General features: G+C 43.7%; 2 protein-coding genes across 2 annotated transcripts in view; one reads left to right on the plus strand and one right to left on the minus strand.

Moving 5' to 3' along the window:
- Window positions 1–11,115, plus strand: LOC119443132 (uncharacterized). Its single transcript, XM_037708283.2, has 8 exons — window positions 1–208; window positions 280–368; window positions 481–547; window positions 664–735; window positions 4,501–4,898; window positions 7,313–7,399; window positions 8,699–8,979; window positions 11,004–11,115. The coding sequence occupies exons 1-8, from the start codon at window positions 182–184 to the stop codon at window positions 11,084–11,086; spliced, it is 1,104 nt and encodes a 367-aa protein (XP_037564211.1). The 5' UTR covers window positions 1–181; the 3' UTR covers window positions 11,087–11,115.
- LOC119443131 (mitochondrial outer membrane protein SLC25A46) overlaps window positions 10,918–25,451 on the minus strand; it is a 22,659-nt gene continuing 8,125 nt past the window's right edge. Inside the window, exons 7-9 of the mRNA XM_037708282.2 lie at window positions 22,048–22,384; window positions 14,824–14,930; window positions 10,918–11,859 (exon numbers count right to left, since the gene is read on the minus strand). Coding sequence (XP_037564210.1) covers window positions 11,622–11,859; window positions 14,824–14,930; window positions 22,048–22,384 — 682 coding nt within the window. The 3' untranslated portion in view covers window positions 10,918–11,621. The remainder of the gene's footprint in view (window positions 11,860–14,823; window positions 14,931–22,047; window positions 22,385–25,451) is intronic.

Raw genomic sequence — 25,451 nt, forward strand, 5'->3', positions numbered from 1 at the left:
CAACTGCATTGTGGTGAAGCCAACCAGCCAATTCTCTCGGGGAATCTGAAAATCGTGCGGATAGTTGTTAGAAAAATGCATCCACATGGCTCCAGTAAACATCGTGAAGAATCGTTCTTCGTGTAGCTGGCTAACGTTTTGACGAGTGCTGCGTTTGATTTCTTTGCACATTAAGTAAACGATGGAGAAAGTTGCAGTGAACAACTTGGTGAGCGAAGTGTCTTGTCTTTTCTGCGTCGTCGTCTCTCTCCATGTGACAGAAAATGTTTCTTTGCTCAGGTGGTGGTGCTTCGCCGGTTGCTGAAGACGGAAAGAGTCTTTTTGATTAGGAAAATGACTTCAGAGATAAGGAAGCTCGAAAATTCCAAGTAAGAAATTAGTTGTTGCATCAGAGAAAAATATTTCGCCAGCTTATGTTAAGCCAACGTTGGATCATTTGTTTGTGCGGTTGGTGTCCATCCCTTCCCTTGTTTACCGTAGGGGTCCGGACGCAGATAAAAGGAGGCAGAAGGGTGCCCGTTGGAAAGATCAAGTTAATTACCTAAAGGTTAGCAAATTAGTTACCGCCGCCTGACAATCGTATTTGTTTCCTTGAACGTTTGTGCGTATGAAAGTTAGACCGGCAGCTGACGTTGCATAACTAATTCAACGAGTTTGTTTCAGAAAGTTGACCTGACCACCATCGCCCGTGAAGCATTAGCTGCCGAAGAGCCATGGAGGAATGTGCTTGTTCGGGTAAGAAAAGCCTGCCAGCAATATACCTGATTGTGTAGTAGTTATTAGTAGTATTCAGTAGTAGTAGTAGTAGTAGGCTTTATTTTCCACAAAACAAAAGTACAGTATTGTTGAGGGAACGTGGGGAGAAAAGCTGCTCGTGGCAGTTTGACCAGCCCCAAAATGTGATTTAATTTTTGTTGATTTAGTAAGGCTCGTTCGCTATTCATTTGGCTAAGAATCAGCCGTAAACATTGGGCTGGGTCAGAACTTTTTATTCTCTGCTGGTGCATCAATGCATTTGTGAAATCTAGTGCTCCTGTCTGCTGGAAGGGAGCATACACATGTACACTGGTGATAGCCCCATTGGAGGTTTAAAAATAATCAGTTGGAGAGTTTCCTTGGATACCATGTTGCACTTGGCCCACCAAAACATACGTGATCAAGGAATAATAACCACTTTATGCTGCTACTGATAACAGCTAGTGCTGTAGCTAATATTTGTCTTTGTCTCAGAGAGTTCTGTAAATTACAGGTACGAGATTTCATAGTGATATGTGTTGCATTTAAGTTCTTATCAGTATATGTGCAAGAAGCCTGACAGCATCATTTTACATTATTCATTGCAAGCGAGAAATGTATTAGTTTGTAACGCAGCCAGGAAAGCTTTTTATTGTAGAACATGAAAGAAGAATAGTGCAAAAAGTAGTGTGCGTCTGCTCTTGACGTCGTTGCTCTCAATATTTCAAGCTTCAGTAATGTGCCGTCTTGCCCTCTTCAATGTGCTTGTCTCATCTCTCAGTTCTAGATAAGCAGTAGTAAGTTGCAGTATACAAAATTCATGTTGAATATTGTGCCCACATGCAGCCTATATCTGGCCTTTGTTAGACTGACTGGCATAGCTTTGTATGCGATATATTACTTGGCTTTCAGGGCCGCGATTTTGTAGCGATGCCTTATGACTTATTCTATACTAGTCTTATCATCCACCGCTCACGGCCGGCTGATCCCGTTGATAACGCGAGCGGACCGTCACTCTGACAAAGCGCGATAAGCGCGAAAAGGCATTTATTACCGGAAAGGCATCACTACAAAATACCGGCCCAGTAGTTTGTATCTGCAACATTTTGTGATTCACACGGTGGATGTGCACTTGTTCATGACATATTGTTGCCTGATTACAAATGATTACAGCCATTTCAAGGGTTTTGCTGGCATGAAAATGTTTAAGCCAGGTTGTTTTTGTGCCAGGCACCAATATGATGACAAACGGTACGTTGCATGTGACCTCTTGCAGCTGTACAAACAGGTGAAAAAGTGCCGTGCACTGACATGAGCATGACCCTAATTTCACATCCATGGGCATGCCATTCCCAGGATACACGGTTGTTAAGGCTGCTGTGTGCCCTCACTTTAGACTAAATTCTCCCAGCAGCTTGGACAGCACCCTAATTAACTGCACTGTTTTTGTCCTGCACAAGTTTAGTGGTTTAACTTCTTTGTTAACTGTCACTTGTTGAAAAAAAAATAATAAAAAAATATGTAAGCACCGGTAGGGGCCATGCCTTGACATCCTTTAATGTTTCAACTCACTTCACACATTTTCTTGTAATAAAAAAAAATCCTTACATTGCTCTAACAGTATCATGTTGTCGTTGCATATAAAAAGAGAATTAAATAATCAGTCTTTTGACACAATACCCGCAAAGTGATAATCCAATGACTAGATTTCCAGTTACATTGTGGTTGTGTCACAGCACTTGTGGTGGACTCCATGTGCTATCTGCTACCAACATTTCTTGATGAAAAAGAAACTGTTCTGCATTGTGAACTGATGTCATGTAGCCAATCCCAGTAAAAAAAAAAAAAAACCATTGAGTGCAGTTGGATTTTGCAATGGGACCCAACTGGTTCCAATAGACCGATCCCACCGACCAATCTGCGCATGCGCCGGTTTTCCGGAAGTAGCACTGCCACCATCTTGGTTGTAGTCGATTGGTCAACCACACCACCACAGTCCGCGCTCGTTGAGTACTTAAAGGGAAACTTCGTTGAGTATTGTGCACGAGCTTCCCAGACATCTCTGCGACTCCACCACCGAGAAACACTCGCCATGTAAGAAATTACATTGGTTATTCATTGCAGCATGCGAGGCGAACGTTGAAAAGTGCCTGCTGCTCTTTTATTTCGGTAGTTACCCGCTCATTACGCGTTGAGTGTCGTATTTGTTAGAGCTTTGTATGTAGTACATGCTGATGTACGCGGTCATTTTGCGTTGCTATTTTTGCACACGTGCATCTCGGTGACAGCACCGTTATGTTTGCTTAGCAACGGACTTAATAGGATCTGTATATCTGTTGGAGACAGGTTTGAAATGCCGTGCCGAAACTTTCGTGCCCTAATGATGCTTACCTACATGGGTTTCCTGCACGACTTGCAAACTTCGGTAACAGTGATATCTAGAAGTTCTTAGGTAAGCTAGGTGGCGTTTTAAACATAAAAACGCCGATAGCCAATCATCGCCAAGTCATCGATAGCCAATCAATAGCTAATTGATAATCGATCAATAATCAATAAATTCCAGAAAGTGCTGGGGATGACTTGGTAGTTCTTAGCCTAGCCCAAATACGTGGCCAATACCTTGCGATAGCCAATCAATAGCTAATCAATAATCAACAAATAATCTATAAATTCCGGGAAACCTAAGTACACGGGTGTTTTCGCATTTTGCCCCCATCGAAATGCGTCCGCTATTCGTCCCCGCGTTTCTTCTCGCGCTGTGTATTACCAGTACCACCTATTAATCCGTTGGATCCACGTCTCTCGAAGCTTTCGCTCTTTAGAAAACACATAGAATCCGAAGCCTTTGCCCCTTGTGTGATTGTTGTAGCACCCAGCAATGCAGCAGGTCAATCCTCCCATCGCACAATGGCTCTACACGAACCATAAAAATTGCTAAAAATCGTTCGGAAACAGGACGCACAGGCACTCCGGGCGGCTGGAGCGGCCGAATGACAAGTACCAGCATGCACTACGGCAGCAGTGGTGTCGTGAAACTGGCTGGTGGGATTGGTCTATTGGACATCATCGGAGGCCCAAGTTCCAATTGGGCTTCATGAGAAGTCCAGTTGGTCCCAACTGGACCGAAATTTAAGTCACTGAGTAATCTCGTGAAACAACAGACTAGTTGATAATAATAATAGCACAATTATAATGTTAGTTTTAAAGTAAAAGATCTTTGTATTTTGGTGTGATCAATGGAGAGAAGCATTTAGCTTTCTGTCAAGTTAAAAAATCTATCTTGAAATTTTACCAATTTCTCATGAACCACTGGCACCACTTGGTCTACCAAATTTTGCTCACATATATAGCACCTGACATGCATCTCTCATAGTGAAGTGGTGAGTGTTGGGTATGTCACCCAACATACTACGGCAATGATAATTGCCGTAGTATGTTCATGCATGAGTATGCTTCTAGAAAGGAGTTTCAAGTATATCCATGCCATATCAAGGTTAGGGCCCATCTAGGCTTTTTCTTTTTTTCCCTTTCCTTTGTTTTTCATGTTGGTCCCAGCGAGCCCAATTCAGAGACCAAGTGGAGCTTGGTCTCTGAAATTATGTAAAAAAAAAAAAAAAAAAAAAAAAAAACAATTGGACCTGTTGGATTTTTCCAATGGGTGTCCGAAAACACAATTGGAAATATCCAATTGGCTCCAATTAGAAATTTCTAACTGGTTTGAGGAACTTTTTTTTGACTGGGATATGTCACGTCCTTTATCTGCAGTCCGACTCCACTCCAGAGGAGCGTGCCATGGCACGTCTAGTAGACCGCCCGGGGGTGCAGAAAGTCATTCAGGAGTTCAGGAGTGCCAACACTGACTGGAAAGAGTGGCTGCCGAAGATCTACGATGCCTGGGAGAAACGCAAGGAAAAGTGTTTTCTTTTTTCTAGTGAATCGGAAACGCCAGTCGCATCATCTGTGACTGAAGCTGAAGAAGAATGTGAGAAAAATTTTGAACCTGAAGACAGGAGCACCGCGGAGCCACCGATGAGAACTAAAGCAGTGCCTAAAGATGCCAAGGTTGTGTCCACAGGTGCCTCCAAACCCGAGTTGAAAAAGAAAGTCTTGCAGGGAGCTGGCAAAATAATGTCCAAGAAAACACCTGACAAACAATCCAAAGGGTATGTCTCAAGTAGTTATTCAGTGCGTGTGTTTGTCAAAACCATTATATGCATGGCGGTAATTAAAGTAACACTATAGAGAGGTAATAATATAGGTGGCCTGGTAAATTGCACTTTTGAGTTAGTAGAAAGGTCAGTATTACTATGAGTGGGAAGCCTGGTAAACCAGAAATAACATGAAAAATGAGACAGGTGGCAAAACTACCCTCACACTCCTGCATTAGCTCTCTTTATTGTCATGGATTTTGACAGCTGCATCTGTTTGGGACTGGGTAATAGTTCTTCGACAAACAAGACGTGCATTGCATTCTAATGTAACAAAGCATTCAACTTGGAAAATTTTATGAATTTTCTGTGCACGAAAGTGGCCTTGTAAAACTACTTTCATGACTTCACACTGATGTGCTGGTGCTGTGGTTTGGGTGCAAAATATGAAAGAATGGATACTGACCTTCACTTTCTCTGCTAGCAAGGAATGTTCTTCTGCCAAATGAATGAAAATAAGAGTCTTGCAAGAATACTTTACCGGTATAAACTGAGTTAGTGTTTCTCTTTTGTTTATTTATTCGAAAGGTTGCCCTCTGTGGCATAAAACGTGAAGCATGTGTGTTATATGTGTACATATAATTTGTTGTGTTTGATGAATGCCAAGAGGGATCTATGATGCGAACCATAGGCGCGCACAGATGGTAGTCAAGTGGGCGGCTTAATTGCAACCTCAGGCTGGGGCAACTCCACAAGGGGCATGGTAGATCTGTGAGGGCAGCTGAGCGAGGGCAGAAGGGACAGGTCATGCTGGAAGCTGGCTAACGATCTGGAGCCCATAGACAGGTTGCAGGTCCCACTGCTGGTCTAGTTAGCTCATAGTTAAGACATTAAAATTGCACATTAACAGAACACACTTCGATGTCATGTCGTCTCTGCTTGCATAATTTTAATGTCTAAGCATGATGAAGAACTACATTATGCTGCGATCAGTATAAAATTCACTGCAGAGTGCTGAACTCATGATGCCAACATGCACAATAAGAGAATGAAGAACCCCAGGTGGTCCAAATTATTCCGGAGTCCCCCACTACAGCGTACCTCATAATCAAATCGTGGTTCTGGCACGTAAAATGCCATCATTTAATTTAAGAGTGTCTGTCCTGTCCACATCGTTTCTGTCCTCCCTTATTCCGCTCAGTGACACAACGTGATGCACCAACAGTCAAAAGATTATGCAAAACAAGTTCATGTTGACCATGTTCCAACCTCACAAGCTTGGCATTCACGAATATGGGGGTGTGCAAATGGTAATCATTGAGACTGGAGCGAATACGGATCCAATAGTGCCAGAAGCACATCAAACAAGTGCCGGAGAGTTTTCAAATAATGAACAGCCGTTTTCACTATTAATATAAAATTATATGTTCACATCGTAGTATTTACAACATTAGCAAAAGCATTGTTTATTAAAGCATAAATGGAGCCTCAAAAACCAATAAGAAGTTTGTTTGCATACATAGGACTTTTCAGAGAGTGCGAATGACTGGTGTATAGCCAGTATGAAGTCTGGCTCCTTGTTGATGTTCTTAAATATTTGAAAGTGATTTGAAAAATATTCTACCGTCCTGCCAGACGCCGCTCGCCGTCACCCCTTCGTTGCTCTACGTCGCCACTTCGACCAGACTTTCCATTCGCCGACCGTCGCCTGGAAAACTAAATTATGCAGCTTTTAGAGGAAAAGCTGCATTGCACAACAGGACAGAAATTCCTCCAGTGCGTCCGCATAATATGCTATATCTGTTTTTGTAGAAGGAGTACACGTGGAAGCCTTAATAGATACTGGTGCTAGTTTGTCAATTATTCACCATGATTTGTGTTCATGCCTTGGGAAAGTTACCACTCCTTATGATGGACCTACGCTACTCGCTGCTCAAGGGAACACCATTCGACCTTCCGCCATGTGTACTGTTCGTGTCTACATAGATGGACTGCTGCATTATGTACAATTCGCAGTGCTAAGTTTGTGTACCCAGCACCTCCACCACCTGTGACGTAGCGTTAACATGACCTTTAATACGCCCCAAAGACTCAGCGGACCGGTCACACTCAAGGCACGGATCAATCTCAAGATGAGTCAAGTAATGAAGACGAAAAAGCCGATGTAATGATGAACATGTGCAGCCAATGAAGAAGTGACTAAGAAATGCCCACAATATTTAGAAATAGTGATTACTTGATTTGTTATTCGAAAGTTTCGAATATTCGCGCAGACCTAGGTGAATGTAATCCAGCTCAAAGACTTGCTTTGTGTGTTGTTTGCTGCAAATTGCAGTCTGGAGTAGCACCCGTGATGTGGCATATAAGCTATCCATAGCAGAGTGCTAGCTGCACGTGTGTCTACAAATGCAGTCTGCCTCATGTTTCAGCCTTCCAGTTCAGAGCCCTGACAGAGTGCAGAAGCTTTTTATTAAGATGGCAGCAGAGAAAGAGTCCGACGAAGAATTGCCACCCAGGTTTGTTTGAAACTGATTACTCTCAGTCCAGTGACCAATCTGTGTGTGTGTGTGCGCGCATGCGTGCATGTACGTTTGTGTGTGCATGTGTGAAGTAGCCAGAAAAAAATCTTTCTGCATTGTTGACCTCAGCACCGTGAAGGCATGAAAATGCAGCACAACGGTGCAGGATTGGTTGTGGCTAAAAGAAGACAAGCACTTATAAGTACTCCTATAGCAGGTCATATTTAAGAGCCAAAGTTGCTAGGTTGTCTTCTGATAGTTAAATATTTCCAGAAGCAGAAACTGTAGTGCTTTGCCATAACAGGTAGTTTGGGTGAGGTGGTGTTTCATGGCATTGCAGTAACATTAGCACAACTCTGTATGAATGCAGAAAAAGTTGAAAGAAATACAGCTGGGGTGCTATACTTTCATCTCTGCCCTTTATCAAGTAAGAAATTGCGTTTCTTGGTTTGTTATGTGTGAAATGAGCTGTTCCTTTCATTTTTATGATTTCTTGCTGTTCATCATATAATAAGCGTAGGAAGCTTAATTCCCCACTGTCTTTTTTCTACTTTTCTTTCACTCATTCAGAGTTGCACTAATGTCAACACTATGTCATGGCTTTGCCAGGCATTTGAAACTTTGTGGCAGGCGTTTAAAAGTTGGTATTGGCATGAAAGAATATAGGTAGTGAGGGTTAGGAGAAAACTTACTGCAGACCCTCTTTCTACAGCACTCAATGCCATTATTATCTTCTGCCACTGGAAGAAATGTCATCTTCCAGATGTCCTTTTATAGCACCGCTCTAGTTCCGATGCATGATCCCCACAAAATGCAGTTATCAGTTGGAGCTAGGTGTGAACAGCTTTTCTCATTGCATCCATGAATAACTTTCTGGGATGAACATTTTAAGCTACAAAATGGGGGTGTCAAAATGGTTTGTGGCACATTAAAAACTGCATTGCACAAGGATAAGCAATATGTTGAATGGGCTGTGAAACCAATGTACTTAAATCTAAAGAAACTAGCACCTTTAACAAATATACTATCATACTTTTTTGCTCAGTAAGAAACCAGTATAATGCACTCACATGGACCTCAGTGCCTTTTGCTTGGAATAATTGTGGTTCATGATTGATGCTTTTGTTCTCCAGGCCATTTGCTACACCCATACTAATTTGCCGTATGCAGAGTTTGCCAAAGTGGATTACGATTAAGTGCAGGCATCTGATTGCCATCCTGCTGTATAAAAAAAAAATTCTGTCAAATGTGTGAGCAACTGCCTTTGCGACCATTTTGCTGTTGTTTCGCATGCAGGAAGTTCGCAGCTGGTGACCCGTTCTTCTGGCCAGCCGAAAAGACTGGCAGTGATGATGAAGGAAAGGATGAGGACTCGCAGAAGTTGCCCTTCAGCCCTAGCATGAAGCAAAGGCTGCCTCCTCGGCGGAGCAGCTTTGGCAAGACTGCAGCACAAACTGGCAAACACCGGCACAGTACAGCATTCAGCCCTGCTGCTGGCAACAGTGGGCGGCCACAGGCCTTGAGAAAAGCCCCTGTGTCAACTGGCAAACGTCACAGTGACAGCTTAAAGGAATTGGGTGAGTGCATGGCCAGTGGTCATGACTGCTCTCTTATTTAGGGCAGAAATTCGTGCTAGTTGATTATTCATGTTCAGCAAATAACAGCACACAAAACAAGGGACATTATCGCAGCTGATTCAAAGGGAAACACTTGGTGAGCCATATGTGAGCGTCCAGTTCCAGGAAAAGGCCTTTCTGTGCATGTTGTAGACCTGGGGTTCTTAAACTGTTTCTGCAAATGCATTTTAGGGATCTGCTAGCGGAACCCCAAAATGCTGAAACTTATTTTTCTCCATTATTTTCCAAGAATAACTATTTCATTTTAGATTTAATGAAGCCAATGCATGCCACATCCACACTTGGTACATCTTGCGAGAGACCAATGTGGTAACAGCACACAAGACTCGCCACTTTCGGGCCCATGGTGTCTGTGCTGAGAGTTTTTCTTTTGTGCTTGTGCGGACGATTTGTAACACATCAACGGGAATCAACTCCCAAGTTTTGCAAGCTGAGGGCCACTTCCAAATTTAGTGGAGTCTGCCTGGTTCTTGTTTCCCATGAATGACGATATTGGCCACATAAATGGCACATTGTAACGAACAGGCAGGGCATGTTCACATGTGATTTGCAGTAAAGGTGCATCAGTTATGGCACAGCGCAATTTCGATACAAGCTGGTTCGCTACCACACTGTCGGTTTCTACTTTATTTGAAATAAAAATGCACGGCAAGCGTTTTGATGTGCTCATTAAGGGGCACCGCTGCACACTACCGTAGCTGCAAGCCGGTTGACAGGGGCTTTTAGGTTTAGCATTGTAATCAGTATTCAAAAGGTCATTCTGCAGCGTTAGTAACTTGACATTTGTGTGGAAAAAAATAAAAGCTTATTTTTTTCTGTCAGCACGCCGTTTATAGTGCAATGTGGCTAGAGCAGTAGCCATATGGTCGACGTATGCTGCATTAGAATGCGCACAGCGGCACGGCAGAAAAAGATATAACAGTCGACTTCCATTAATTCAACCCTGACAAGACTGAGAAAATTTATCATTCGGCGGGTCAAGATGCAGAAAAAACATCAAAACACGACTGATTCATTTGGTAGTATTTTCCCCGATTCTAATACGCCCACGAATCAAAGCACACTTGCTTTCTGTGTTTCCAAAGTAGACAACGTAGAAATGACATTAAAGTTTCTAAACAAAGTAAAAATATAATGCGGAAGTCAGTTTCACTGGAATACAACTGTGTTATGCAGTAAAGCATAGCCAAATTAACAGAAGTTTACTGTATATTTTCCGCTCAGTCAAGAGGCAATGACCTTTGAGATTAAAAGATAACACGCCAAATCGTTAGCATCGGAAATTACGTGCTCATGCAGTGGTGGTCCACGCTACTTTGGTTATCTCGCTCATGTGGCTACCATGTTCGTCGAGTTTGTGGTGAAATTTTGTTTAAACATATTCAGGGTACATGATAGCCAACAATATGGTTACAAGGGCACACAGAATTTTCATTTTTAAGACGTACAAACTTCAACCCTACGAGAAGTTCACTCAAATCACTTTCTAACTGTAAATACAGCATAATGCAGGCCAGAATGCATAATAGGCATCTTGAGGCTGGTTCTAGTAAGTGGCACATGGCCACACAGACTGATTAATCTGTTGAAATTATCCAGTAATTTACACACTTTTTTCCCGATTTCTACTTGATACACTGATGGTAAGCCCATGTACTATAAGCTTATAGGAAAAGGGAGGGGTTCCCTAAAGCCAGAAAATTTAAAAAACCCTTGTGTAGACCATGTTATTTCTATTTTTCGTTATAATTATATGTATGTGCCCTTCGACAAAAACCATGTTAAAGTAAACAGTGCTTTGTGTGTCCCTTTTTTTATACACTATTAGTAGCCAGTACTGCATGGGTGTTTCATAGGTTGAGCTACAAAAAAGTCATTGTTTGGTACAGCAGCATTTATTATTGTTTTCATAGTTCATTATTGTATAACTCGCTCCTTGCTTTTCTTTCCATGCCTGCCACCAGACCTGCATCCTTCCTGGGCAGCCAAGCGACAAGCCCAGAAGGCAGTGGTACCATTTCAAGGGAAAAAAATCACCTTCAGCTGAGTTCATAATAAAATCCATCGTAATCAAAAGTAATGCCCAGACTTCACAACTTCCTAGAAATTGGCAGCGTGCAGTAGTGTTGTGCAGCTCCGTTCTACATGCATACTAGTTGTCTACGGGCATCACCACCCAGTGCAGCATAGCTTTTTTTAATCTCTATTAGACTTCATTTTCAAGATGCGGCTGTACACCTTTTACACCAATTATGTAAGCTGAAAAGTGACAAAATTTTTCTAGCCTGTCACTGCAGCTTCTGATCATCCGCTCTAACTATCAATCTGTGCGTGCCAGGGCAAATCTAGGCTGATCCACTTGTTGCCAGGTAATTCTGAAGCGGTGCTAGTCTTGTGCACAACTGCACGACTCCCATATTACTTGTGCTTGCCTGTGTAGGCAAGGAAAGCAAGGTGGTACGCTGGCACGAATCAATTTAGCTGTCGAGCACACTGTTGCCCCGACTTGTCTAGCCACAGTGCTTGGAAACAAAGATGGCTGTGCAGAAAGAGCCACATCACGGTCACATCACATCATGACGCTAGAGGACGTGTGGGCAGAACTCCTGGCACAGCATTTGTGTCAGCTTGAGCAGGGCTCCCTGGAGCACATATTGTAGCTGTAGAGCGCCGAATCCTTTGTAGAGGCCTGCCGCACCTTCCTCAGCTACTATGCACCGGAAGCAGTCCACAGGCCCTTGATACTGGGAGATAATGGCCGTTACTGAACAACCCGTGTCGAGGTTGTCCACAATGGTTCGCGTTCCTTGCAAGTAGAGCCTGCAAGAGGCAGTGAGCAGGCTCTTTAAGGAGCTATGTCACTGTCTGGGAACACATTCTTACAGGAACTTTTCAGGAAAACTTCAATTTATATCTCTCCTCAAAGGGCTAAAAGTATGCTTGACAGCTGTTGCAAAGTGGCTGGGTGTCGAAAATCCCCTTAACACTGGCAATGTTAAAGATGCTGCAAGAGCTACAAATGATACAATCTTTCTGGGCATGTCGTAAAATGAACTTGTAGGCAAACAGTTTATCATTTTGCAGACCATGACGTGTTCAGACTTTTTGGCAAATACTGTGTCACAAAACTGCCTGCCATGGGTTGACATTGATGGGCAAGAATACCAACAATGCATTTTTTAGATGTTTTCCCTGAGCACACACCCATTGTGGGGTACACTTTATTACCAATGATTAACTATCAGACGTGGCACACAAGCAGCAGCAAACTAGGAATAGCAGAGAGTAAACAGTAACAGTGTTTTGAGATCACAGCATACTTATATGTAATGAATTACATGTAATTAATCACTTTTTACTCAGTAACTCAAGTACTGAAATTAAATTACTTCTTTCACTAACCAATTAGTAGATGTAACCAATTAGTTTATTGATGAGACTAGCTATAACAGGCAATGCAGCTTTGAGCACTCAAATTTGGTAGGAACTACAGCAGAACGCCTGCAGTCGTGCCATACAGGCAAACCCTAGCATTCAGTAGTTGTTCCCTTATCACTCCACCAGATACTGACCGACGAATTGAACTGGTGCTCCTAGTGATTGCCACTTCAAATGTTGCTGCCAAGGGATCACCGTTGGAAAGATGTTTTTCAGCTTTTCAGGAGCCCTACTGGGAGAACATTCTCGGAACATCAGCAACAACGGAGTGCTGAGCTTCACAGAGGACCCAGGCACGAGCACTACGGCATTGAGTAACCATAATCTTGAGTGCAGGATGTTCGTATACCACAACACCGTCCTTCCTTCCAGTGTGCACATCTAGCAAGTTTCAGTGTCAATGATGATGTCTTGCAAGAAAACTAGTGATGAAAATTTGAAAAGTAATTAATAGTAAAGATAAACAAATGTATGAAAGGCTGCAAACAATGCATTGAAAGAGCCAGGGCAGCCTACTTTATTTACTGTATAAAGGGGTCCTGCACCAGCCCTCGGGCTTGGTGAAAAAACAGTCCACTAACAGTATACGCTGCTGTGAATGTTATCAGCCAAATTTTGCAGTCGTGTGTGGTGCGAAGTCGCCTTTTCTCAAACACTCTCTTTTCAACAGAAGCCTGCTCCTCACTCTATTCTGGACGCTTTATTTCATAGTATAGCAGATTCCCATACGCGGCTGCTATTGGCCAATAGCTGACGTCAATCAAGAAGGGTGTTTGGATCAATGCGCTTCTTCCTACTGTTACTGTATATATTTATTGACGCAGTTTAATAAACATGCTGAAGTAAGCTAAAATATGCTTTAGAATTTGATTAATAATTACGTACTCCCGAAGAAGCTGACTATCGTCTGCTCAAGCTCCGCCGCGGCTACCCGCGTAGGAATTGAACTTTGGCCACCCTGCTTATCACTGTCGTAGCCATAGGGTCTTGCTGATGTCGAGTCATATTAACGCGATAACGTTAAGCGCCCCGTGTCGCAGAAAATCCGGTGTGGGCGTCGAGGGCATTGCCCGGCCAAGAAAAACGTCCCCAACCACGCCGACCACATAGGCACTCCGCATGGTGCAGAGGCGCTGGTGAACTAATCAAATTTTTCAAAGTAACATGTGTCAGAAAAATCGTAAAGTACAGCATAACCACAACCTACAGACGTGATAGCGTCTGATTGTAATTTGAATATATGCGAAAACATAATTCTCATTACGCGGAAACTCAAACACAAGCCCCTTTTTCAGCATTTCTACCACTCATACAGTGGCACGCCGTGGTTTCCTCCTTGCAAAAATACCATCCAGATGGTGCTCGCCTCCTCAGCAGCCGCATGCGGAGGCAAAGATGGAGAAAAAAAAGCTGTAGTTGCCGGGAAGCCTGATAAGCAGCCAGGAATCTTTGAATGCTATTGTGTTCCACTCTTAAAGGCGAAGCTTAAGCGTCCTCCAATTTTTGAACATTGAACTAGGCCGAGCCACGCGAAACTTAAGGTCAGAGCACACGCATGCTTGCCAACGTGTGCTAACTCCTGGACGCTCCTGGTTAGAAGCCTTGGCAGACTTCGCTTCGTATTGAGCTATTGATAGCGCTTTAAGATGCGCAAGTTGGAGGTGGCTACTATCCGTTGGTAAAGCTGGTACATGACAAAGCTGGTCCGCACCACTTAGCATGACTTTAGATGAGCATATGAGTGCGAGCGCTATACACAACCTTGTGCAAGTGCTATACGCAACCTTGTGCTGCCATGGCAGGTAAAGAAATTACGCATTTCATGTGCAACAGTTTAACATGGTCACATACATACTAGGCTTTTTCGTCTTGTGGCTAGACTATAATGTCAGCAAGAAAAAGCTTATGAGGCCCATCCTGCTTTGCATCAAACAACCTGCTACGTGTGCCACTTCACTGTATTGTGCAGTATCATCTCCTACAAACAGTAACAGCTTCAAAGCCATTGTGCACCGCAATCGCTGGCCTGATCGCAAGTGCAGAGGCCTCCAGAGAGACCTACACCTGTGGATCCCGAGCAGCTTGTATGTATGCTTTCACTGTGTATGTATCGGGCCAGAAACTTTTGCAACTTGTGATGGTGTGCTTTTAGCATACTCTTGCTTGTGGCGAATTCAATGACTTCAACCACATGACTGAAAAGGTGTGATGATGCAGAATGTCAAGTTGGATACTCTACCCAGGCATATCAGATTGGTGATTCAAAAGCCTCAAATGAATTTATTGCTTGGTCTTTTAGAGACACCAATAACTTGAAATGAGAAAGTAGAAGCAGTTGCTGCTCACCTGTGGAGAACAGTTTCAAAAGGAAAGAGCAGCACATCTGCCACAAATGAACCAATGAGTGATGCTACCATTTCTTGGAGAAATGAGGCACCTTCTGGCGGTGGTTCCTGCAACCACAAAAATCTCGGTGTGAGAATTGTGTGTAGACCATCCAATCACTTGCAATAAATAGACGCAATGTTGGTGACATCACAGAAATGTGCAACAGTAATGAACTTATGAGTGCTGCAAAAGTTCTGAACTCGCATAATTCTAGGTCTGTTGATTCTACCTCGCAATATAGACTGCCGATTAGAGTCAACCAATAGCCCTATGTATTCACGCATGTGCACCACAAGCATGTTCAGCATAAAGGTATGGGTAAGTCACATTTACTTAGTACGCTTTACAGTGAATATCAAAGATCAAACTAAAGACAGCCTTTCGAAGGGCCACGAAGGCACTAGAGCAAAGGTTCAGCTTAACAGCTCTGTCGACTCAAAAACAATTTGGACCACAAGTCACAGTACAAAATTGGCCAAATGCAGTACTTCTGAGGCCACAGCAAATTCGTGAAGTATAATGTTTTTTTTTTTTTTTTTTCTGTTACAGCAACAAAGAGACTTCAGTCTCATCTAGTGTGCCCATGAAAAACCAGCCACACATGCAGTCTCTCATAAACTTCTAATGCTCTCCATTCGCAGAGGGGAGGGCTCAATTAAGATGGCTATTTACACAGTGCGCTTGAGTTCCCTCTTTTGCCACAGAGAATGTGCTTTCATGTAGGTCAGAAGTGTTTATTTAACAAGAATAGACATTCAGAAATGCTACATAGTCCAACACAATCCAAAAGTTCCATTTGAGTGCAAGTTATGAGCTGCTTCAGTTATTCAATGTGGTCAGGGCTGCTGTATGTTATTTCTCAAGTTAAACACTTGAAATACAGTTAAACCTGCTTATAACAAACCTCCATATAACGAATTCCTGGATATAACTAAGTTTTTCTACTCTCCGCTGTTACTCCATAGAAGCACATGTACTTGAGACCTCTACGTAATGAAGTGGCAGCGGGAGACGCCCTCGAAATAACGAATTCTCCCCGCCAACAACCTAGACATTTCGCCCAAAATTTTGTTATTTTTGTGCGAGCAGCAACCGGAAGCACCTTCTCCGCTGCGAAGGAATGTGAAGCGGCGGCGTCGCCCATGGCACGCTCGAATTCACGGCAAATGCGAGGCAAGAGCGAGTGCACGTGTGCGACGCGGGCCTGCATCCCTCGACCCGGCGATATTGCCGCCGCGGGCGTGACCTTTCCCCCTCCCTTCATTCAAACCTGATCCCGCTGCTTGCTACAGCTGGCCTAGCCCGCCAAGCCAGCACTCTCCTTTTCCAGTTGATGTTGCCAAAGGGGGGGAAAAAAAAAACTTTTTTTTTTCAACGCGCTGGCAGCACCTCTCTTTGGTTACTGCGCAAGTCTCTGCACTTCACTTCACTAAGCTAACACTAGGTGACACTATACGACGCTACGACGCCATTGTGTCGCTCGCTCTTTGTTTCCGACGCCTTGCGCTTGTGCGAAATGACATGCGTCCACGCATCCAGTACCTGGTGTGACGAAAACGATAAACGGGTATGCGTTACAATAACGTTACAAACCTGCATATAACGAAATCCTCTTTATAAAGAAGTTTTTTGGGAATTTGTCAATTTCGTTATATCCAGGTTTAACTGTACTCGGGTACTATGGCTTAACACAGGGACGGAGAACCACAACTCGCCAGCCATATGTAGCTCTTCTCAAGTCCATGTGTGGCTGCCCGCAGGCAACTTCATCAGGCAGCACACCTTTCCTGGTGTTCTTATTTACAGAATGTTCAAGCCAATTTCTGAGGATAGAGATTTCCCCAAAAATACTGTGGTATCAGCCACTCTAAGTGTTTTTTCATTAGAAGCACGAGAAGAGAGTGCGTGAACACACAATCCTGAGGACAAGCTGTCCTTGTAGTAGTTTATTTTATCACATAGTATGCTGAGGCCACTCATCATGTGGTACTATCAAAATTACTGCCTTATATACAAATTTAATTTTTGAGATTGGGCAGCTTACTAGGTTTAAAAAGCCTGGAAGCCACGTCTTTGATTTACAATACACAGTAACCTCCAAAGCAATATGACATGGCACATGTCTCTGCAACGGCATTTACATTAACAAGTGGGAGCCAAAATCAATACACACACTGGACTGTCCATGCAATGTTTCATATTCCCCCCCCCCCCCCCTCCCCATTTGACTCTCAGACAAAGTCTAAGAGGAGGCCGTGGCTAAAGGCAATATATTGCCTGACTTGGCCCCAGCCCCCTGTATACAGTGCATTCAACTGAACACGCAATGATGTATGTGTCTGGAACAAGAGCTCAATAAATGTACAGCCAACATATTTCTCCTAGGCTGACAAATCGCCTACGTGGTTGAACTGTGAGTGGACATGTCATAGAGGGAATTTTTGTAAATCAATGGTTATAACTTGAAATAATAAACCTGAACTGCCCTAAGCATCTTGTATTTTGAAAACAGTGGATGCATTCGTAGTTCCCGTGCATTTCCAGTGTCATATTCAAATACTATACGTATATCCAATATTTTCTTTTGAAGAAGAATTAGCTTCCCATAGTTAGTTGACATGCTTGTTCCCCATACAAGGGTTAAGTAGCCAGTTCTGGAATAAAAGAGTGAGTAATATAACATTTGCTTTAGCCATACAGGTATTAGTTTGTGTATTTTATACATGCTGGCTGTCATTCAAGATAGATCAGCTGCCAGATTATTAATGTGTTTTCCAAGAAAGGTCCTTTCGAAACCATACACCTAAAAATTTCTGTTCACTGACCTGTTCCAATAAGCAGCCTTCAAATGTTAAGCTAATAAACTTCGCGATTTTTCCTGTCTGCTGGTTCAAAAATAATAAATTTAGTCTTGTTTTGTATTCAAGCTGAAGCTGCTCATGTGTAACCATTTTGACAGTTCCTGCAGGTATATATTTTGTATATGCTACCAGTAATTCGAACATTAGCACTATTTACTGAGCACTACCTTCTCACTCCGTTAAAGGGACCCTAAAGGGCAAACACTAAGTCAATCTAAAGTGATGGATTATTGTGCTCGAGTATCTCTAAGGTGTCAATATTATCGTGAACAGAGCCTTAGTAATCGAGAAATTGAGGTAAATGCAGGACACGATTAGAGACTGCCTCGGGACATTTAAGTAGTTTCTCGATGACGAAGGCACTCATTTAAATTCTGTCATTAGTACTCAACCACTTGCAATAAAAACATTATTGTATTGTATTTGTATTATAAGACGAAAGAAAATGCTACTTGACCAGTTTTATTTAATTTTTAGAAAAAACTCACTGACATTACACCGTTGACGACGCGGGCGGTCGAAAGGCTTCGTTTTCACTCAACTCTGTGCCACCTGCGCTTTTGTATTCCGGTAGTTCTGTTATCGCATAGTGCTGCGCTGGTTTTCCAAGCTCGCGAAACTCGCACAAACTCCAAGTAGCAGAGAATTCCACTTCCACGTGATGTTGCGGGATGCCCGAATGGTCCACGCCACCTGACCAAAGGCAGCTGCAGCGGCGCATCGTACCGCTGTCTGTTGGGCGCCGTTTTACTCACCGACGGCAGCAAAGGGGGGTGATGGTGTATGCTGTCACCACTCCACGGTTGGCGTGGCGGGAGATTTGAATTGCCATAAAGGTATTCGAACCCTTCAGATGCAATTTTATCGTAAACCAAGTCTTTTCTTTGCACGCAACAAGCGTGACTTTTTTGCCTTTAGCGTCCCTTTAACAAAGACATTGGTATCATCTGTGTACATCGCTACATCAGGGCAATCGGGTATTTTTTTGTATCATTAACATAAGTTAGAAACCGCAAGGGCCCTAAGACAGAGCCTTGCGGTACTCCCTGGTTTATCAACATTTTATTCGACAATAAATTAATACACACATACTGGTAGTGATTTGATACTTAATTGCTGCACAGTTTTAGAGTCACTCCTTGTACACCATACATTTCTAGCTTCTTGAGTAAAATAGTGTGTTGAACAGTATCCAATGCCTTTTTCAAGTCTAGGAATAAGCCCAACGCATGGGAGACTTGCGACCCAATAAAGGCACTGTTTAGATGGCCACAACGGCAGTATCCCGATCCTCACTTTCTGGCAAATGAAACCAAAGATGATCACTGCATATAATGTAAAGATGAATTAATTTATTTTAGTTAAATTAACCAGTTGCGTTGAACAGCATCGAATGCCTTTTTTAAATCTAGGAATAAACCAATGTATGGGAGACTTGCGCGCCAACAAAGGCACTGTTTAGGCTACTACGAGGGCAGTATACTGATCCTCACTTGCCGGCAAATGAAACCAAAGATAATCACTGCATATAATGAGAAGATGAATTATTTATTTGAGTTAAGTTAATCAGTCGCCACTGCAGTGAACATGTTAAATGTGCAACGAGTACATTTACTGTAGCTCTTCAACAACACCGTTTTTTTATTATAGCTCTCCAAATACCGCAAATACAGTAAACTATCATTCTACAAAAATTTAAAGAAGATTTTGCACTTACCGCTGCTTTATTGTTACTTAATATTTGCAACAAGATTGCACTGTCTGGTTTGCATCATTCAATAGGTCTGTTCAATTCACCCGCAATACACTGCACATTGTTTGCCACTTCACAGTGGTGCACTACATCACAGCCCTCGATTGCAGCGTGGTGTAGGTGAGGTGCTGCTATGCTTCGGGAAGCTCTGCACCTGCTGTCGAGGTGGCGCAACTCAGGTGTATTGGGTCATGCAGACGGCACTTGTCGGGATGTTTGCTGGCACATCGGGCACTTCCAGAGGCCTAACATGTAAGCTCTAACTTAACCTAACACTGCTGGAATAGTCTCCAGCACTACGAAATACATTGGGGGCACTATCATCATCATTATCATCATCAGCCTATATTTTATGTCCACTGCAGGACGAAGGCCTCTCCCTGCGATCTCCAATCACCCCTGTCTAGCGCTAGCTGATTCCAACTTGCGCCTGCAAATTTCCTATCACCCCACCTTGTTTTCTGCCATCCACGACAGCGCTTCCCTTCTCTTGATATCCATTCTGTAACTCTAATGGTCCACCGATTATCCATCCTACGCATTACATGGCCTGCCCAGCTCCATTTTTTTCTCTTAATGTCAATTAGAATATTGGCTATCCCGGTTTGTTCTCTGATCCACACCGCTCTCTGCCTGTCTCTTAACGTTAGTCCTAAGATTTTTCGTTGCATCGCTCTTTGTGCGGTCCTTAACTTGTTCTCGAGCTTCTTTGTTAACCTCCAAGTTTCTGCCCCATATGTTAGCACCGGTAGAATGCAAAGACTGTATACTTTTCTTTTCAACGACAGTGGTAAGCTCCCAGTCAGGATTTGGCAATGCCTGCCGTATGCACTCCCAACCCAATTTTATTCTTCTGTAAATTTCTTTCTCGTGATCAGGATCCTCTGTGAGTAATTGACCTAGATAAACATACTCCTTTACAGACTCTAGAGGCTGACTGGCGATCCTGAATTCTTGTTCCCTTGCCAGGCTATTGAACATTATCTTTGTCTTCTGCATATTCATCTTCAACCCAATTCTTACACTTTCTCGATTAAGGTCCTCAATCATTTGCTGTAATTCGTCTCCATTGTTGCTGAATAGGACAATACCATCTGCAAACCGAAGGTTGCTGAGATATTCGCCGTTGATCCTCACTCCTAAGCCTTCCCAGTCTAAGAGCTTGAATACTTCTTCTAAGCATGCAGTGAATAGCATTGGAGAGATTGTGTCTCCTTGCCTGACCCCTTTCTTGATAGGTAACTTTCTATATTTCTTGTGGAGAACCAAGGTAGCTGTGGAATCCTTGTAGATGTTTGCTAATATATTCACGTATGCCTCCTGTACTCCTTGATTACGCAATGCCTCTATGACTGCTGGTATCTCTACTGAATCAAATGCCTTTTCATAATCTATCAAAGCCATACAGAGAGGGTGATTGTACTCTGCAGATTTCTCGATTACCTGATTGATGACATGGATATGATCCATCGTAGAATATCCCTTCCTGAAGCCAGCCTGTTCTCTTGGTTGGCTGAAGTCAAGTGATGCCCTGATTCTATTGGAAATTATCTTGGTGAATATTTTATACAATACTGAAAGCAAGCTAATGGGTCTATAATTCTTCAATTCTTTAACGTCTCCCTTCTCATGGATTAGTATACTGTTGGCGTTCTTCCAGCTCCCTGGTACACTTGAAGTTGTGAGGCATTGCGTATAAAGGGCAGCAAGCTTTTCAAGCATGATATTGCCTCCATCTTTGATTAAATCTACTGTTATTCCATCTTCTTCAGCCGCTTTCTTCCTGGTCATGTCTTTCAAGGCCCTTCTAACTTCATCGCTAGTTATAGAAGGAGCCTCTGTATCCGGTTCATCACTATTTTGAACGAAAGTAGCTTGGCTGTTTTGGGCACTGTACAAGTCAGTATGGGGCACTATTATAGTGATGCGTTTTTCAGCACCCTTCAGATTTGTTACTGTCAGATCAAGCAAGTACCACGGAGGTGTTTCAGAAATACACTGAAAGCACACAAAGCTCGTGCCCAAGTCAAAATGCGGTCACTTGCACCAAGGCCACTTAGCAATTCAGCCGAGCAGACGACACGGGCTCACCTCAGCACTCAATTAAAAAGACATGCAACATGCTGCACTAGCGTACGCAGCATATTGTTATGCAGTGCACCAGCACCGCCTACATTTTTTTTGCATCGACTGGTGCCATGGATTATGCATAAATGTAAAATACCCAATAAAAACTTATCAGTGTCATTTGCCTGGTTTGTCCAGAGTTTTGTTTACCGACAGACAATGAAATCAATCAGATTCTCTGTAGCAGCTTGTCTCTCCTATGTCAAGATGCACTTACAATGGCAGTTATCCACTTTTTGCAGTGGAACAAGGGAAGCAACAAAGCTAAGTTGCCAAGAGTTTTACTGAACAATGTGAATGAAAAAAATTTGATCTTGTCATAAAATATAAATAAAAACAAAGCAGCAGTAAGTGAGAAATCATTTTTTCTAAAGTTGCTAGAATAAAAACTCAGGTCATTTAATGCGTGCCCATTAACATGTTGCTCAAAAAATGCCTCACCAGAGCATCGCCCATGGGGCCGTGCACAATGCCAGCCTGCTGCCGCAGCAGCAGAACCTGTCTGTGCTGCCTGTGCCGGTGCATGCGCAGCAGCTGCAATGCAGCCCATTGCACCATGGTAGTAAGGAGGTAGTGTGCGAGGCCATGTGCCACTGATGCCCCCAGGAGGCGCCACAGGGGCAGCATGCGACCACGCTTGGGTCCCCCTCGTGGCAGCAAGCGCATCAGACCCTCACGCAAACAGTCGAACAAGCCCGGTCGCTCGCTGGCCGCCTCGCACTGAACCACCTCCACCAGACTGGCACAGCTGAAGGGCGTCGCCACAGCCACGGCCACACTGTTGTACAGCAGGTATGCACGTGACATTGCAGACAGAAGGCATAGAGAGGCAAACACACTTGCTCCATCAGTGGTAAGCATACATCATTGTTATATTATATGGAAGTACTCACGTAGTCTTTCAAATGTAAATGAACACAGTGCATTATACTTTACCACCATCTTTCCATCACCAGTAGACCACCAAGACTTTTATAAACTGTAGGGTTTAACGACCCAAAACTGCACAGTGGATAATGAGGTACACTGTAGTGAAGGGCTTCAGATTAATTTTGATCACCTGGATTCTCTAATGTGCACCTAATTCTAAATACGCAAGCATTGTCACATTTTCCCCCATTAAAAGAAATTGTGTGAAAAGTTCTGCAAGCAAACGTTAAAAATTAAATTCTGGGGTTTTAAGTGCCAGAAACACAATATGATTATGAGACATGCATAGTGGGGGAGTCAGGATTAATTCTGCCCACCTAGGGTTCTTTAATGTGCACCTAGCGCACAGTACACAGGCATTTTCGCATTTCGCGTTCATCGAAATGAGGCTGCCATGGCCGGGATTTGATCCCACGTCCTCGGGTTTAGCAGCACATTGCCAAAGCCACTACGCTACCACGGCAGGCGTTGGCATAGCCAGAGAGGCTATTGTAAGGTTACAGAAATTTTCAGGGACCTTAGCTTCATTCACGGCCGATGTTGAGGCATTTTTGAAGTGTACACACAAGTTCATCCATGTCGCTGCTCCCCCCTGGCATGTATGCCTATGACAGGCACATAGGGATTACGGAAGCAGAGATAGAGAGAAGGGAAAATCGACATGCATGCAAAATGCTGTCATAACTGCACATTTTTCTTTCTTGAAAGAATGATGACTTTGCCGTTCTCTGGAGAACGACCAGCCCTTGCTTTGAGCCTGTCACCAGCTGCGCGCACAAAGTGCACCACTGACGAGATCCTCCGTGGATAAGAGATGCACAGGCTGACTTTGCTGCTTGCAAGCATATTTGAGGCATGGACACAGACGCGATGAAAAAATAATTCAGCTGCAGAACCACCTGGCCTGTGGCCTGACAATTTAATGTTTAGGAGTGCTATGGTTAGGACCACACTCATTGTGCCAAATGGGCGTAACGAGTGCACCGCTTTCAGAAAAAAGTATGAGAAAGGTGTTGCCCGGTGCTTGTAGCAGGCAAAGCAATGCGGCACCACCCATGGTGCACCTCTATCTCATTCCGAATTAAGTTAACCATAACTGCTGAGGGGGGATCAGCACTAAATGTTCCACACACAGGGAAAGATGGGACAAGCACGTGTATAAAACTTGGGGGCATTGTTGCTCCCCACCAGGCCTTCATGTCACCGAAGACCTTCTCATTTCTGGAATTTGACAGAATCGTCGACCATGCTGCGCGGAAGTAAAGCATTCCGAAAATATTGTGACTTGCTTGTCTTGGAAACACATAATAAGCACCCCCCCCCCCCTTTTTTATTGCTTTTTTCTTTCCCTTGTCTCTGACTTTCATTATGTAAATAAACTTGAGAAGAGCTTCCCATACCTGCCAAGTTCGACGAAACTAAATCCGGGAGATCAGCCGACCGGGGGGGAGGTTAGTCGATTACAAACCCCCCCTCCCGACAAGTCTACATTGTCAAGTACTGACAGGAGAACTTCATTCCAATGTTATTTACCGGTGTGCAAATGACCACGTGGACATCACTGTCTCGCTTTTGCAAGCATTTCATTGTTGCTAATTCTGTCTTCAAAAATTCTTTCAAATTTAATTAAATTCTCAGGTCTTACGTCCCACAACTACTATCCGATTATGGAGCATACTGTAGTGGGGAAAGTCTTACGTCCCACAACTACTATCTGATTGTGAAGCACACCGTAGTGGGGAACTCCGAATTAATTTCGACCACCTGGGGTTCTTTACCATGCACCCAATGGACGGCACACGGACGTTTTTGCATTTCGCCCGCAACTAAATGCGACTGTCGTGGCTGAGATTTGATTCCGCGAACTCGTGCTTAGCAGCACAACGCCAAAGCCACTTAGCAACCACGGCGGGTGTTCAAAAATTCTTCAGATAATGTTTCATTGTAAGAAATTTCATTCCTTTCACATCTTGCGAGGATGACGTTTCCCAGCGTCTTAGACAAGCGACACATGGACGAGCGGCACTGCGTCCTCGTACTTTTCCCGATGTTAAATTGCCGCTTGCACTCTGCATTGCTCTGTGGTATCAACAAAATACCCAACGTCACTTCGGCTGAGCACTACATTAAAATACTTGAAGACAGGTTTACAGCGAAGCTGTTAAGGGCTCACTCTTCGATGGTCGCGTCCGGCAATTGAAAAAAACTCTCATTGGCCATATGCTGTATGTGCGAGTGAAAGTGCGCGAGGGCGAGGGACGCACGCGGCCCTGCTGGCCTCTGCCGCCTGTGCCGCAGACTCTCTCTGGGTTCTCGCCCGCCTCTCCCCTAACAGTGTCGACAACCGCGTTAAGCCGTTCCGTCACGTAGCCAGCATTTTGACAGCGGTTGTGTGCAGTCACACAAACAACACACACAACTGTTGTCCACAACTGATTTGCCTGCATTCGCATCGAATGTGCACGGCATTGGTGACGTGTTTATGAAGAATGTGCCAACCTTTGCCGTACACCCTATGGCAGTGTACCGTAGCAACCATAAGGCCATGGTCCGTGTGGTCACAAAATAAATGAAAACCACCGGATCATATATATTTCTCATTCTTTAATAGTTCAAATAAACAATTACACCATCACATCTTAATAGTCATAATTGGAAATACATAATTCCCACCAAAGTACAGCTTCACTGGTCTTCCATCTCCACCCCAGTAAAGGGCTGACAGTTTTTTTGCGCTAGCGCTCCTTGCTTTTAAAGCCATGACTGACCGTAGACCTACGCAATCCCTGAGTGGCTGATGCTGAGGAGAACGACGGAGAGTCTAGTGTTGCTAGTTGGGGAACGCGGCATTCGCTTGCTAGCTTAATGAGGCTAGGGCCACTAGGGCACCCAACAACCCCGTCAGCGTAAGGAGC

The sequence above is a fragment of the Dermacentor silvarum genome, chromosome 2 (assembly GCF_013339745.2).
Source record: "Dermacentor silvarum isolate Dsil-2018 chromosome 2, BIME_Dsil_1.4, whole genome shotgun sequence".
Classification (NCBI taxonomy): Eukaryota; Metazoa; Arthropoda; class Arachnida; order Ixodida; family Ixodidae; genus Dermacentor; species Dermacentor silvarum.